We start from the raw sequence: 15,889 nt of genomic DNA, 5'->3' as shown, positions 1-15,889 counted from the left end.
CACCACCTCCGAAGCGAGACCTCATCTTTGATGATCTCAACCAGGATTTATCTCCACCATTGAGCCTCGCCTTCATCCCAGCTATGTTAGACTTCATAAAAGAGTCTTGGGACAAACTTTCCTCTTCAATTTTCCAGATGGGTAGAAAATCTCTACAGAAGCCATGGAAGTCACTGCCTTCCTTGCAAAACATCAGCTACCTAACTCAATCATCATCTAGTCCAATCAGTCTTGAGCTTGAAACCGCTCATTGGTAGCCCCTACCAACAGGGAAGGTAGGAAACTAGACATCCTCAGCTGCCATCTTTACTCTCTTGCATCCTTCGTTATGTACATCTCCAATTATCAGGCAGCCATGGGGGCCTATCATAGGCAGCTCTGGAAGAAGGTCCTTCCAATCCTGCAATCCTCCCCTGAGGACTCTAGGACGGGGCACTCAGTACACATCTCGATGCCTCTACCCTTGCAAAACAGCAACGTATAGCAGCATGCCACATTGCAGATGCAGCCTCTAAATCTATGGCAACAGCTGTTGCACTTCGACGTCATGCCTGGCTCCGGTCTGCTGGCATCACTGATGATGCAAGATCCCATATAGAGGACCTCCACTTTGACAGAGTAGGTCTCTTCAGTGATAAGACTGATGAAGTTCTGGACAACCTCCATAAAATCCGAAAAACAGCCTGGTATTACTCTACACAACAACCATGCCGGTACCAGTGCAGTCAGTGGCACCGCCCTTCTACTTTTCAACAACCGTATCACCACTAGCCATGTCGCCAATAGAAACCTCCTGCTACTGATAGGTCACATCCTACGCCGTCTCCTTCTGCGACTTCAACTTTCTGATCTCAAGCCCCTGGTCAGCATCGGTAACCATTCTGTTGTCCTGCAAAAAAAGGGCAAACAATATATTTGACTGTGTTTTCGGAGGCTTTCTCGGCTAGAATCTGATGGTTGTTTTGAGTTTCCTGGGCTTTTTAGCCATGTTCTTAAGGTTTTTCTTCGTAACGTTTTGGCAATCTCCGTGGCCAGCATCTTCAGAGGACAGGAGTCAGAACTCTGTCTGTGCTCTGGTGTAGTTTGTTGGATAGTTGAGTATTTATAGTTGTGGGATCAGCTTTTGTTCTTTTCAGGAGATTGGGTGAATCTCCTGATTCACCCACTTCTGTCCACTTCAGCTCACTGTCCAAGTCACGACAGACGCCAGCCCTATATTCTGGTCTCTCATAGTGGGTCAGGGGGTTCAGGTTGCTACAGACAACATGACTACCCTCTCCTATATCAACAAACAAGGAGGCACTCATTCCCTCTCTCTCCTCTACCTTGCAGTTCAACTTTGGGAAAGGTGCTACACTCACCACGTGTTTCCCATTGCAGTCCATGTTGCAACCAAAGACAACGACATAGCAGACCACATAAGTCGTATTACCACTTGTCAGTAATTGGTCTCATAAATGAGATCAAAAACCACGAAACAGGAAAATCCAGGCTTCCTTCACTCCCGATTGAAGTTAACTGCTTGAGTCAAACACAGTTCCAGGACATGAACTCTTGGAGAACCTGCATTTAAGGCTGTTTCGATTTTACTAAAAAGAAACCACTTAATACCGTATCTTTACTGTTCAATGACTCAATCTTGGTAACGTAAGGCCAAATTCATTATCTATAGGGAAACTGTTCTGTTCAAAGGACTAGAAAGGCCAATTATTAAACAACATGAGTTTATTTAAGTGAACAAAGAAAACATTTCTCTACAGTTTCATTTCTAAGCAACAGCATAACGTTTCAGCACCTTCTATAAAAATTAACTATTAAACAAAACAAAATCTAAACTATAAACTAAGGTAAACAAACGATATTCTTACGCAGTCCATATTGTTAAATCAGGTTCCTTCGTCTGGATCAAAGATATTCAATGCCATATTTTTCAGATACCCAAAACTCTCTTCTTCCTTCTCCATCCCGGAGTTCCTCTTTTCCAACCTCTTGTAAATTTCTCCAACCTGCCCCTTCCTGACATATTCGACCAATCAAGAAGGAAAGAATTAGCATAGGGTACGCCCTACTTTCCCACCAACACCAAAGAATTGTTTATACTTCAGGTTAGAGATATTTTGACTCTGCTGTGTTTTTCTCTCCAGCTGCAGCGATAAGGCTAGCGACATGAAGCTGAAAATAACTACTAGTAATTTTCCAGAACTTAGCCTGTGTCAGACTCAAAATGGATTTCTCTATGGTTAAGACATGACTACATAACCCATCTCTAATTAGAAAAATACACTTCATCACACCACTCGCATCCACAAGTGGGTCCTTGACGATGCTGTTTTTCCCCATCTTTGCCATCGCTGGGAGACTCCCACAATAGATGTCTTCGCCATGGAACACAACACAAAGCGCAACACTGTTCCCAAGCAGGAAAAGACATGAATTCTCTGTGAGATGCATTCGTGATATGCTGGGGAGCAGGCCTCCTCTACCTCTTCCCTCCCATTCGTCTCATCCAAAGAGCAGTGACCTGACTCTTTCAGTTCCCATCAAACACCATCCTCATAGCCTGGTTCACCCCACTGAGAGCCATGTCATCCGAGTTCCTTCGATTTCCTTTCCACCCACACCTGCTGACACAGGATGATGGCAGAGTCTACCACCTGGGCTTGGACTCACTCCACCTCATGGCATGGAGGATTCCCCTTCCATAGCTGCTGTTTTAGATAAATCCAGAAAACCCTCCACTAAGTGGCTATATTTCTACAAGTAGAAGACTTTTTTGCCCTTTGCTATCTCTACAGGCCTACCTATGACACCAGTCTGGTTGGAAACTTATCTCACTTTCCTCCTACACCTCTTCAACCAGAGTCTTTCCCACTCCACTTTGAAGGTCTATATTTCTGTCATTGTGGTTCACCAACCAACCGGGTCAGAGGCTTCGCGCTTTCTTTCACACCCAGCCTTAAAGAGGTTCCTCAGGAGCCTTCAAAATACTTGCTCTCTTCAGAGACCTTCAGATGGATAGTCCAGGCCATCACCCTGGCATACGAGCTGGCTAGTAAGTCCCCACCAGATATTCTGAAAGCACACTCCACTAGAGCTGTAGCTATATCTACTGCCCTACGTCATGGTATTGACATCTCCAACATCTGCCGAGCTGCCACTTGGTCTACGCCATTGACATTTATCACTCATTACCAACTGGATATCAGAGCTAGGAGGGCATCGGGCTTTGGCCAAGCTGTCCTTACTTCATTGCTACCGTGACGTTCCACCAACCAGCTGGTAAGTCAGCTTGCCAGTCACCCAACGGTGTGCCTTCACAGAGACCCTGAAGAAGAAAGAAAGGTTATCTACCTGTAACCATGGTTCTTCGAGGGGTCCTCCATGAATTCACCCGTCCCACCCGTCTTCTCTTCTGCTCATCACGTTGTTGTCTTCATTTTTCTTTGACAGCAGCGAACTTCTTTAGGGACTGAGGGACCTTTGGATGGGCAGAGCGTGTGCTCCATGGGGGAATGTCCTGCTAATCATGTGCTTTAAGGCTTTAGAAAGTTCCAAGGAGTCCTGTGCAGGCGCAGATTAGCCCATTTGTGTGGCTTCACAGAGGACCACTGGAGGAGCCATGGTTACAGGTAAGTAACCTCACTTTCTGACATATATTGTGTGATTCGTGGCCTGCTTTCCTTCATAGATTTTTATGATGACTGTTGTTGGGCACCATTAGAGCTCCTCGCCCTGCTTCTTTTGCATAAGCCTTTGCCTGCTCTGTGGGGCTATTTTGCCCCCTCCGGTGCTTCCTTTGGCGGCGGCGGCGGCTGCTGCTCAAGGGATGTCCCTGTTTGCCTCTTCATCTTCTCTAGCCTTAAGTGTGGCTACTCAGTGCTCCAGTCCCTCTCTGCAGCGCTCCCCGTCTATGCGCTGCTGTTCTCAGGCATGAAGATAAACATTGCCTTCCCCCGGCCTCCCCCCCCCCCCCCGGAATCTCCTTTTAGCTCTCCCTGTTTGCTCCTTCTTGTTGCTTGCTCCTTGGGGTCTGGCATGGTTTTATTCCTTGCTTGTGCTCTGTTAGGAGTCAGGAGAGAGTAATATACATAGAGTTACAGAGAAGGAGAGCCTATGTTTCCTGGGGTATCAAGGGATTTTAAAGGCACGTGGGGACTTTGGAGTCTGAGTCACTTATCAGAATGGCAAACGAAAAAAGGAAAAATGGAAAAAAAATGTAGCCAAGACTACATTTGTGGCATCTGATATATTTATTCCAGTGTGAGTGGGCGGGTGGTTGTTTCTTTTGCAGAATCATAGAGTCCTAGAATAATTGAGTTGGAAGGAGCCTCAAAGGACATCGAGTCTAACCTTCTCAAGGCAGGAATATAAATCAAAGGAGATCTGCCAGGTGGTTGTCTAAATTTCTCTCAAATGCCTCCAGTATTGGAGCACTGACCACCTCCCTCTGAGGTCATGGGTTCCCTTATCGTACTGCTCTAACAGTTACGATGTTTTTCCTGATATTCAGCCTAAATCTGGCTTCCTTTAACTTGAGTCCATGGTCGCCTGTCTTGCACTCCGGGAGGATCAAGAACAGGTCCTGCCCCTCCTCTGGAGGACAGCCTTTCAAGGATTTGAAAAGGGCTCTCCTCTCTCCCCTCGGCCTTCTTTCCTCAGGGCTAAACAGGCCCAGTTCTTTCAGCCTTTCCTCCTCAAAGGGCTTGGTTTCCAGCCCCCTTATCATCCTCCTCGCTGCCCTCCTTTGAACTTGTTCCAGTTCCAGTTGGTCAGCATCCTTCTTCAAGTGCAGTGTCCGGAACTGGGCCCAGGACTCTAGATGAGACCTAGCCAGTGTCAGGTGATCCCTATTAAATTTCATGTCAGTCTGCTGTTTTGAGCCCAGTGCTCAAGTCGGTCAAGATCTTTTTGAAATTCTTTCTTTTCTTCCAAGGTATTCGGTATTCCACCCAGTGTTGTGTCGCCTGTAAATTTGAAGAAATGGACCATAGTCACAACACTCCCACACAAACAGATGTGTTTGTCTTACAACTGCTGTAAGCGGTTGTCTCAGCTTTTGTTTCTATTCCTGTCAGACCTGCTGAAACAGAAGACAGGCTACGGTGGCGGCGGTCTCTTGGGAAACCACGGACGGTTGGCTTTTAAATGTCCATCCTCTATTCTGTGCTGTTTACATTGTGGACAGGAGTCAGGGCTGCCTGTCCGAGAAGGCCAAGCTCTACAAATGAGCCTCCCGCTTTATGAGAAACATAAAGACCAAAGAGAGGTCATCCCAAGTGAGACACAGCAGCCCGAATAAGGAAGAATAAGAGTAAATCCACCGCACCAGGAAAGGCACCCTTGAAGAACTAGGAGGGATGTAGCTTGGGGCCAGGGAGGCTTTAGGCGGGGGGGGGGAGCTGGGTTCCGTCACCCCCTGCCCTCTGCTCCAGCCCTCTCGTCTTCTGCATTCCCGAGGAGAACAGCTGAACTGGCAGGAATAAGAGTCGAAATCATTTGGCAGGTGAAGAAAGAAGCCCTGAGAAAAATATTTGGGGAGGGCCGGGTTGAAGGACGACCTGCTCTCTAGGCCCCAGGGAGAGCTTTCTCAGGAAAGAAGTCTGGCCTTTTTTGCTGCAGCATCAGCATCAGCATCAGGAGCCTGCTCAGCCTCTCCAAATGAGCTTCCCCAGAGGAGAACCTGGAGGGAAGTCTGAGCAGCTGCAGCTTAAATGTGTGCCTGTTTGGGGCGGGGGAGTGGTTTGCTGGGAATGAGCAGCATTCCTTGGAAATAACAGAAAGTCTAGGTATGCGTAATTATCCTGCTCTTTTGCACTGGCCGTGCCTTTCACAAGATAGTGCTCTTGAAACGGCATTTCCAAAAGGCTTGAGCCCTGCCTAGCTTTCTTCCAGCAGAGGGCAGGTCCTGTCCAGGTTGGAATGTGAAAAGGTTGATAAGACAGAAAGCAGAGAAAGCAGCCAGGTGGGTTAACACAGCTCGCCATCTTGTTTTCCACCCTGCTTTTCCGCACATCGCTTTTCACAGCTCCCGACAACAAGGCGAGGGGGGCTTAGCCAAAGGACTGTAGCCATTTCATAGAAGCGAATCTGAAGTCAAGGGGAATTTGCATAGGCTGGGCTTCTGCTTCACCGCACGGCTTTAAAAGAGAGAGAGAGAAAAAACACCCAAGTTACAGTCATTGTCTTTTCAGGGGGGAAATGGCAGAAACATTCTTGAATACCTGCTCTCTGTATGCCACCAGCAAAGAGGGGCAGTAGAGGGGCTGTGGGAAGATTCACACAATCACCCCGTTGTTGCCCAACCCCCAGGCGGTCGGTCACAAACCTCTCCTGATGTATAAACAAGAACCACAAAATAAAACGAAGCAGAAAAAGAGAGAAGGCAACAATCCGGTTGTATCTCGGAGGCTCACATCTACGGTATATTTTAATGGAAGGCTTCGTGGACCAAGTCCACTTCCCCAGACGTCAGAGCAAGACTGTAAGAGACTCCATGGCAAAACCTTCATGCAAAGATGTCAGATAAGGAGGCAGCGGTGGGTTAGTAGACTCAAGATGCAAACTGTGTGAGTCAGCGTGGCTTTTCACACGTATGGGATGACTTAAGAGCCCATTTTGGTATTCAGTTCTTTTCTTTTCGGTCTTTGTGTTCTCTAAACGGCAACCATGGTTCTCTGGACAGTTTACAGTAAATATTAAAACTAGGCAACTGTGCAACTGGAAGCCCACGACAATATAAAACCAGCAAAGCTAGTAATTAGTGTAGAGGATCTACAAGGGAGAAAGAGATCTGAAGACAGAAAAGTCAAGGGGAATAATAAGCAGGCCTTCGCAGATGTTGAGTCTCCTGTAGGAACCGGGCAAGCTGTTCTACATCCAGGTTGCCAATCCTGAAAAGCATCCATGAGGTTCTTCCCCCATCCCAGGCGTGAGGGACCCTTTCTTTGAAACATTCAAGTGCCACTTCAGTGTGAACACCCCAGCTCTATCACGAGCAAAGGGGCCTCTACAGAGCTGTGGGAAAACTCAAGACTACGATTCTATTAACTCACTGGTTGCTCCATATAAGCTGGGTTTCCTTTCGCCACTAACTTTTGTTGTTGAGCAGTATTGTAAACAGACAAATAAAAATAAATGTAGGCCTTGGACAGTTTCCAAAGGAGGGAAACTGTCTTGAATAGGCTTGCCTTCTTCCCTACCTCTGGTGTCCTGACAAGCCTGCCATGCCCATGCAGGGTACCCAAGACCTGGTGCCCTCGAGAGGTGTCCCCTTTTTCCTTCCTTCACTACCAGGCAGAAGGGCCTGTTGGGTAGGGTGGCTGTACAATTTCAGGTGAAAATCCTGGGGGTAAAATCAGAGTTTGGAGAGTTCCAGGAAAGTTGGACTGGGGCAGGGAGGCAGGGCGCTAATACATATTTCCTTTAAAAGGGGAACAATTGAGGAGGAATCTAGTTTTCTGCTTCCGGGGCCTCCCTTAGCAGAGTCCTTTGTACAAATCTGATTGGGAATATTTTTGAAAATTCAACATAGCAATCTTTTGGCACTCAAGGGGACACTGAGCTCCATCCTCTCCAATCCGTGTCCAACAGATTTTCTTCAAAACCAAGATACTGTGAGGGACTTAATGACTTAGGGCAGATGAACATCTACCACTCTGGTTGAACTTCCCTGTGTAACCCTGAAAGACCCTCTAGATCTTCATGCTGAAAGATCGCATTGCCACCCCTTGCCCCACAGAACCCCACGTTGGGGCCGCCAGGCTGTGGTTTCTCCATCTTCAGGGCTTGAAAAAAGCACTCGTCCACTCATCTGTGACGAGTGAAAAATGCTGATGGACAAATCACAGCTCCCTGCCTGCCTGCCTCCTTTCCCTCCATCTGTCTGGCTGTCTCTCTCTAATCCTGCAGTCCTCCCCTCCCCCCTCCCATTGCAAAAGGAAAATAGCCCTCTTCTTGTGAGAATCAAGTTTAAGCGGCACATTGAGATATAGCTCTGCAGGAGAAGGTAGAGTAGTCCCATGCTGGAGAATATGGAGATTCCCTGCTCCCAATTTCAACCGAACGAGGGCACATCCTGGGGTGGGAGGGAACCGTGGCTCCTTAAGAGGCTGGGTGCTTTTGCTTTCAGTTTTATTTTTGCTGGAGACATTCAAAAGAAAAACATTCAAAATACAAGCTTCGTGACCCCACAGGCATGCAGGTAATAAAGCAACTCAAGTCTGAGGTTATAAATCAGTGATTTCCATTCCCAATAAATTGCAAGGCTATAGTCCAGTCATGCTGACTGGTGACATTTTTTACTGACTGGTGAGCCATTCTAAAAGCCCTGTCCATCTTTTGCCAGAAGGTTTGTGTTCAGTCAGAGAAGAATGGTTGACTTTCCTAACTCAGTGGCTCTGTGTGTGTGTGTGTGTGTGTGTGTGTGTATAAAAAATCTGTAAAAAGAGAAGTGAAGTGTCCTTTTTCCTCTGTAATTGTTGTGGACCCTAAACTGGCAAGGCCCTTCGGGTGAAGAGAAACCTGGATTACTCTACGCTGGGCCTTGCCTGTACCCGGGATGGCCACAGGAAGACTGGGCTGCTGGGCTGGTGGTGGCATGGAGCCAGCAGGGGTGGGGTGGGAGGAAGACCCTTCTCTTCGACATGGGGGTGTTGTGGTTCTCACGTTGGCAGCTGTGTCTCCCCTGCTCGGTCGTCTTCTTCTGTGTCAAATCGTGCTGGTTGATCTGCGGTGTTAATGCCGGTCTCTGTGTTTAATTCTTTCTGAAAAAACAGAAGTCGCCTGCCAAGAAGCTGAGCCATGCCATTAGTAAATCTCTTGGTTGTGTACCCACTAGAGAGCCTCCTCACCCTGTCTACCCGGAACAGCCCGAGAAGCCCCTTGACCTTGCTCATATCGTGTGAGTATCGCTTTCTCTCCTCCTTTGGGGTTCTTTTCACTTCCGTTGGCCTCTTTTTAGCTGGGGGTGTCTTGGTGGCCAGGGTGATGATCTCTGACGCCTTCTTTCCCCTTTTTCTTCATGTACATGGTGTGCTTGCTTGTTAGAGAAGCCAGGGGGAAATGAAGCGAGGCCGTAGAGTCTCTGCCTGAGGAAGCACGTAAGAACAAGGCTGCGATCTGCATCCAAATGCAATCAGCTGCTGGGCCCAGTGGGCTCTGTGGCGGTTGCCTCTGGGCTTCCTCCCAGAAGGCATCAAGGGTTGATGGAGGACTGACTGGCCGTGTTGCTTCTTTGTGTTGACGCCGGGGTTGGCCTCGGCTGGAAGCTGAGCACCCAACGGGTCTGCCTTCCCAAGGGCTGGTTTCGGTGGGAGGGTTGGCCTTTCCAGCCTTCCTTTCGGAGCATTTGGCGAGTGGCTCCCCAGGAGGAGGATGCACCAATATCCGACAGCGGCGCCACTTTTTCAGGGCTTTCTGTGGAAACACAATCTCCCGTGCTATGGACTGTTTTCTGGAATGTTACGTAGGTGCTAATTATTTAACATTTTTAGCTGGCAGAGACTCTGTGTGTGTGTGTGTGTGTGTGTGTGTGTGTGTGTGTGTGTGTGTGTTGCGTGTGTGCCTGTTGCATGTGTGTCCAGGTTGTTGCCTTCTGTGTTAAGTCACAGAGGTCAATCTGCTGTGTCAATGCCAGTGGCCAGCCAGATGGCCAGAGGAGAAGCCAGAAGCAGGACATGGTGGACCTGTTGCCACCAATCCCCCATTTTAATGCCATCCAGTTTATCGGTTGGCACAACATGTAGTGATATTGAATTCTGCAGCCTGACTCTTCAGCTGTGTGATGGAGTCCTTCCCTTCATCTGCTCGGGAGCTCCCGTGATGCATTTCCCGGGTTCTGGTGTTACGGAAGAAGGAGCACAGGCTCCTCCTCCCCCCCCCCACCTGCTCTGGGCTGCGCTTGCCCCCTGACTTTCCTTTGTCCCAACCAAGCCACCTCCATTGTGGTCAGCCTTGCTCGGAGGACTCTTGCTGTGGCCTTTTGGTCGTTTGGGCCACCTTCACCTTCACCTTCACCTTCTCCTTTCCCGCTCTGAAAGGAGGCAGGATCCCTGGACTTGGGCAGCATGTACTAGGCACACCACAGATTTCTACACAGCTGTCGGCTTGATTACAAGTTTCATTTTGGATTCCTTTCCTGAAGATTCTCCAACACCAGAAGCTGCCTTTTCTGCCACAGCTCCTCTTCGCCACAAGCCAGGATCCCATGTCTGGTCAGCCACCCTGACTCGGGCACCATCACCATGTGCATGAAGCTGGGAGGTTCTGTCCCAAAGTGCAGCATTTCTCCCCAAAAGGACCCAAGGTGGCTTAAATTGATCTTGTCCACAGACTTGGCCACACCTCGTGTGGCAACCCTAATTCTAGACCATTTATGGACTAGGTACGAAGTGCAGAAATGTCAGTGCATACCCAAGAAGGACCCCACTGGCCACCTCTTTCTATTTCACCTTTCACTTGTCTCCATTTATTCCGACTGTCTGCTTTCCGTTCTTTAACAGGCTTTCAGTCCAAATGAGAAATTCTCTTATTCATGACTGTTAATTTTCCAAGGAGTCTTTAGTGAGAACTTTTATCAAATGCACTTTGGAAACCCAAGTAAAAAATGGCAATAGGATCATCCTGCCCACTCTTGTGAATGTTAAAGAATCTTAGTGGGACAGGAGATGAAGCCATGCTGGTTCTCCTTCAGCAAGACTCGTTCTTCTGTATACTTCTCTATGCTTGACAATTCTGTCTTTCCTAAAAACCTCCAGCAATTTAACTTCAACAGGTAAAGGATGTACTTTCCATTTTTAAAAACTGAGATTATTTTGCCTTTTAAAAAAATCTAATACTGATCTTGGAGGCATGTTACATATTCTTGTGAGAAAATCAGTCTCACACCTAAGTTCTTTAAGAATTCTTGGATGGATACCATCTGGACTCAGGGTCTGCTTGCTTTCCTTTTATTAATAAGACTGGAACATAAGCTTTTCTTCCCATTGTTTGACTCAGTTCTTCACAGTCCCTTTTCTGAAAATATCAGTTCAGACCCTAAAACCCCTGCATTTATGATAACCTGCAGGCATGGATTTCTGGAACAGTTCCTGGACTAGAGTTTCAGGGCAGAAAAAGCCTGGCTTCTCGGGGCAATGCGTTCCAAAGCCTGGGAACATCCACCGAGAAGGCCCTGCCCCGTGTCCTCTCCAGGAGGGGAGTTTGGGGAGGTGGTGGAAGCCAGAGAAGGGCCTCCCCAGACGATCTTAAAAGACAAGAAGGCTCATATGGGGTGATAGCAACCCTTGAAATAGCCATTTTGCTTCTTAAACCTTTGTTGCTGCCTCTGGTCTAGATGGGCGGGATAGAAATCCAATAAATAAATAAATAAATTGCTTGGATGTAATAGATCTGAATAACGTGATAGGGTTAAGAGTGCCTCTCCCCCATTAAATTAGGCAACATTGCTAGATGGATTGCTCTCCTTTCATGTTAACCTGCTCTTTTCTTCCTGCTGACACGTTCACATGGCAGAATGTCAGCTGCTCTCTCAGATCAAGGACATCCATGAAACCTGCGTGGCTTCTGGCCTCCCCCCCCCCACGCTCCCCACCCCCTCTGCCCTGTACCTGTCTCCTGCTGGGAAGAAAGAAAGAAAGTCCCATGAAGGTCGGTGGGAATTGGTAGCAGGTAGATGGACACCAAACCACCCCCATCTTGGTCCCCTTGGGGCAGGGCATCAAAGAGAGCAGCCTACTAGACGGTCAGTGGGTGGCGTGTTTTAACACAGAGAGAACATTGCTTTCTGATTAAAGTGAGTATAGAAATTTAATTATCATTCAGTGTATTTTGGCACATCAGACACATTATTAAATCTAGACCTTCACCACGGTCATCCCTTAAGTACATTCCTGTTTTGGAAAAAAAAAGTCCCAGATGCTTATCTTTATTAGAGAGCTTTCAACATTAATTCTGGGGAAGATGAAATATGGGACAAGGAGGGGCTATTTGACATTCAAAGCGAAAGCCGTGCTCCAGATTGCGCCGATTCCTGCTGCTGGTCGGGGCTGTTTGTAGTGGGGATGTGGGAAAAGCCGTCCACTCACGAGGAGATGCCTCCCTCGTGACAGGGCGCATCATTCTACAACTGGGGATCAGGATCCATTTGTATCTGTTCAATGATGATAACACAAAGCAAACGGTAATGGATGGCGGCGGGTCGGTGCCCGGTGTAAGATGCTGCCCGAAGCTGCTTTTGCCGGGAGAAAAGGGGCATCTCATCACACAGCCATCAGGGAGGGAGAGAAGGATGGAAGGACGGACGGAGTTTCCTTGTGAATAAAGACAAGGCATGAAGCTTGGGAGGATCATACTGGCAACGATGCAGGTTCCACAATCCAATATGTGCTTGTATACAATTTTTCTACCTGCAGAATATCCAAACTAACAAACAATTCCAACTACTGATTTATAATAACAATAACAACAACAACAACAACAACAACAACAACAACAACAACAACAACAATAATAATAATAATAATAATAATAATAATAATAATAATAATAATAATAATAATAATAATAATAATAATAATAATAATAATAATAATAATAATACAGTGGTGTCTTGACTTACAAACTTACAACCTACGAACATTTTGAGTTACGAACAGCTCCGTTCACAAAATTTTGCTTTGACTTGCGAATGTACCTTTGACTTACGAACAAAAAAAACCCACAGGGAAAGCATGAATTGGACTTTGGACTGCCTGGTACTGTAATTTTAAAATGTAAAAAATTGGTTTAAAAGATGCTTGGTTTGGTTTAAAGCTGCTTGGTTTTAAAGGTGTTCTGTTTAAAAGGTGTTCGTTCCCTCCCTCCTTTCCTGCTCTTTTTTTTAAACCTAAGTTGTTTTGTTTTGTTCAGTCGTTTAGTCGTGTCCGACTCTTCGTGACCCCATGGACCAGAACACGCCAGGCCCTCCTATCTTCCACCACCTCCCGGAGTTGTGTCAAATTCATATTAGTTGCTTCGATGACACTGTCCAACCATCTCATCCTCGGTCGTCCCCTTCTCCTCTTGCCTTCACACTTTCCCAACATCAAAGTCTTTTCCAAGGAGTCTTCTCTTCTCATGAGATGGCCAAAGTACTGGAGCCTCAGCTTCAGGATCTGTCCTTCCAGGGAGCACTCGGGGTTGATTTCCTTTAGAATTGATAGGTTTGTTCTCTTTGCAGTCCAGGGAACTCTCAAGAGTCTCCTCCAGCACCACAATTCAAAGGCATCCATTCTTCGGCGGTCAGCTTTCTTTATGGTCCAGCTCTCACTTCCATACAACACTACAGGAAAAACCATAGCTTTGAGTATTCGGACTTTTGTTGGCAAGGTGATGTCTCTGCTTTTTAAGATGCTGTCAAGGTTTGTCATTGCTTTCCTCCCAAGAAGCAGGCATCTTTTAATTTCGGGGCTGCTGTCTCCATCTGCAGTGATCATGGAGCCCAGGAAAGTAAAATCTGTCACTGCCTCCATATCTTCCCCTTCTATTTCCCAGGAGGTGATGGGACCAGTGGCCGTGATCTTAGTTTTTTTGATGTTGAGTTTCAGACTGTTTTTTGCACTCTCGTCTTTCACCCTCATTACAAGGTTCTTTAGTTCCTCCTCACTTTCCGCCATCAGAGTGGTATCATATCAGAGGTTGTTGATATTTCTTTTAACCTAAGTTATCTTAGGTTAAAAAATATATCTCCCCCTAGTGGTATAGGATGGATTAACCGATTTTGTATTAGTTCCTATGGGAACTACTGCTTCGAGTTACAAACCGAGCCTCGACATAAGAGCAAAAAAAACCCAGCCGTAATGGATTAATCGGGTTTCAGTGCATTCCTATGGGAAATGCTGATTTGACTTATGAATGTTTTGACTTACAAACATCTTCTGGGACGGATTAAGTTCGTAAGTCAAGGCACCACTGTAGAAATAAAATTACGCATCAGCCACGACAGCAGAGGCAACAACAAAAAAGAGCCAAGGGGGTTGCAAACCAAGAAGTGCTGTAGCTGCAGGTAGACCAGCGAGTGTCAGAAATGCCTGATGTTCAAGCTAGATTTTGCAAAGGAAGAGGCGCTCAAGATCATATTGCAAATTTGACTGGCTGTTGGAGAGCACCAAAGGATTTCGGAAGAAGATTAGTCTGTTTGTTTATTAAAAATATTTTTATCCTGCCATTCTCCTTGAAAAGGACCCAAGGTGGCTTACATTATTAAAAGTCAGTGTTTAAAGCTGACAGCAGCGAACAGGAATCTTTCAGCACCACCTTCCGAATTCTCTCCTTCAAGAAGGAACTGGAGCCCCCGTAAAACAGTGCCTCCAAGTCCCATCTCAGAGAGAAAGGCCAGAAGGATACAGTGGGGGGGGGGGTGATCTCAAAAGCCACTGAGAAGTCCAGCAGAACCAAGATGAACGCGCTCCCCTTGTCCAGTTCCCAGTGTAGGTCACTTACCAAGATGACCCGAGCAGTCTCTGTCCCGTAACCAGGCCTGAAGCCATATTGAAATGGATCTAGATAATCCGTCTCGTCCAGGAAGCCCTGGAGTTGAGAAGCCACAAGAGGAACAAGGATAAGCCTCTTTGAGGTCGTGAGTGACGTTGTTGGGGCCTGTGAGCGTGTTGCCAGAGTAAATATGGGGGCATGGCTGGCATCTGGGTTAGCAGCAGGCTTTAGTCCCCACCACTCCATCCATGTTTTGTAAGTTGTTGTGTGTCAATAGTTGCTTGAGATTGGGGTGTGTGTGTGTGTGTGTGTGTGTCCATAGGCAAGTGTAAGCCTACCAATGTCTTGGGAGAGTGAAGTCTTCTTGTCAAGGATGGGCTGGAGATCATTTATGATGCTTGTGAGTGGTTTCAGTTAGGGCCTGAAAGTGATCACTAGAAGGGTTCAGTCATTTTCTCTTCTGGGTTTATCTTGCAGTAGCTTGCTTCCGGGCATTCCTCTTGCCCTGTTGGTTTATTCGTTAATCATATTGGATGGGTATTGCAGTCTGAGAAATGCCTTTTGTAGATCTATCAGTTCAGAGTCTCTCTCTCTTGTGGGTCTGAGGATGACAACCAAGGGCTTGGCAGTAGACCATGGATTCTGTGATGTTTTCAGGGTGGGAGCTGGAGGCATGCAAGTGTATGTGTTAATGGTTGTTGCTGTTGTTGTTTTCTAATATAGCAACACACTAAGATGTTCAAGTTGTACCTTCACAAGGGTGTCCAGAAAGTACACCTGTTGTGTAGATTGGTCCAGGCTTAGGCTGATGTTGGGGTGAATGTTACGCAGTTGTAGTGGAATTTCCCCAGTGCTTGTTTTCTATAAAGGTAAAGGTTCCCCTTGACAATTTTTGTCCAGTCGTGTTTGACTCTAGGGGGCGGTGCTTATCCCCGTTTCCAAGCCATATAGCCAGCGTTTTTGTCCGAAGACAATCTTCCGTGGTCACATGGCCAGTGCAACTTAGACACGGAACGCTGTTACCTTCCCACCGAGGTGGTCCCTATTGATCTACTCGCATTTGCATGCTTTCGAACCGCTAGGTTGGCGGGAGCTGGGACAAGCGACGGGCGCTCACTCCGTCGCGTGGATTCGATCTTACGACTGCTAGTCTTCTGACCCTGAAGCACAGAGGCTTCTGCGGTTTAGCCCACAGCGCCACCACGTCCCTTTTCTATAAGTTCAAATAATTAAAATGCCCCCAGTGTACCTGAACTAGAAGAGAGGGTTTGGGGTACAACAGTTCCGAAACTGTTGTTGTCATAATCTCTGTTCTCCTGCCCCCAATTTAATAATCCATTCTAGGCCAGACTTGTTACTAACTGGACCTTGTTTCATCTTAGGAGTTGTCAAACCCATTTTTTGATGGGACATTGTTTAA

At 47.0% G+C, this 15,889-nt stretch overlaps 1 protein-coding gene across 9 annotated transcripts in view; it reads left to right on the top strand.

The window, feature by feature from the left end:
* Positions 1–15,889, top strand: part of DTNB (dystrobrevin beta) — a 122,718-nt gene that overhangs the window by 46,146 nt on the left and 60,683 nt on the right. For 4 of the 9 annotated variants that reach the window (XM_072985678.2, XM_072985674.2, XM_072985671.2 and 1 more), the window contains exon 9: positions 8,775–8,899. The exons of 2 other annotated variants lie outside the window; for them this stretch is intronic. In XM_072985678.2, coding sequence (XP_072841779.2) covers positions 8,775–8,899 — 125 coding nt within the window. The remainder of the gene's footprint in view (positions 1–8,774; positions 8,900–15,889) is intronic. 3 more of the 9 variants (XR_012082415.2, XR_012082412.2, XR_012082413.2) reach the window with 1 other exon arrangement.

This window comes from Pogona vitticeps, chromosome 1, assembly GCF_051106095.1.
Source record: "Pogona vitticeps strain Pit_001003342236 chromosome 1, PviZW2.1, whole genome shotgun sequence".
Lineage (NCBI taxonomy): Eukaryota > Metazoa > Chordata > Lepidosauria > Squamata > Agamidae > Pogona > Pogona vitticeps.
The sequence above is the reverse complement of the archived record's forward strand: the minus strand, read 5'-3'. Positions and strand labels throughout refer to the sequence as shown.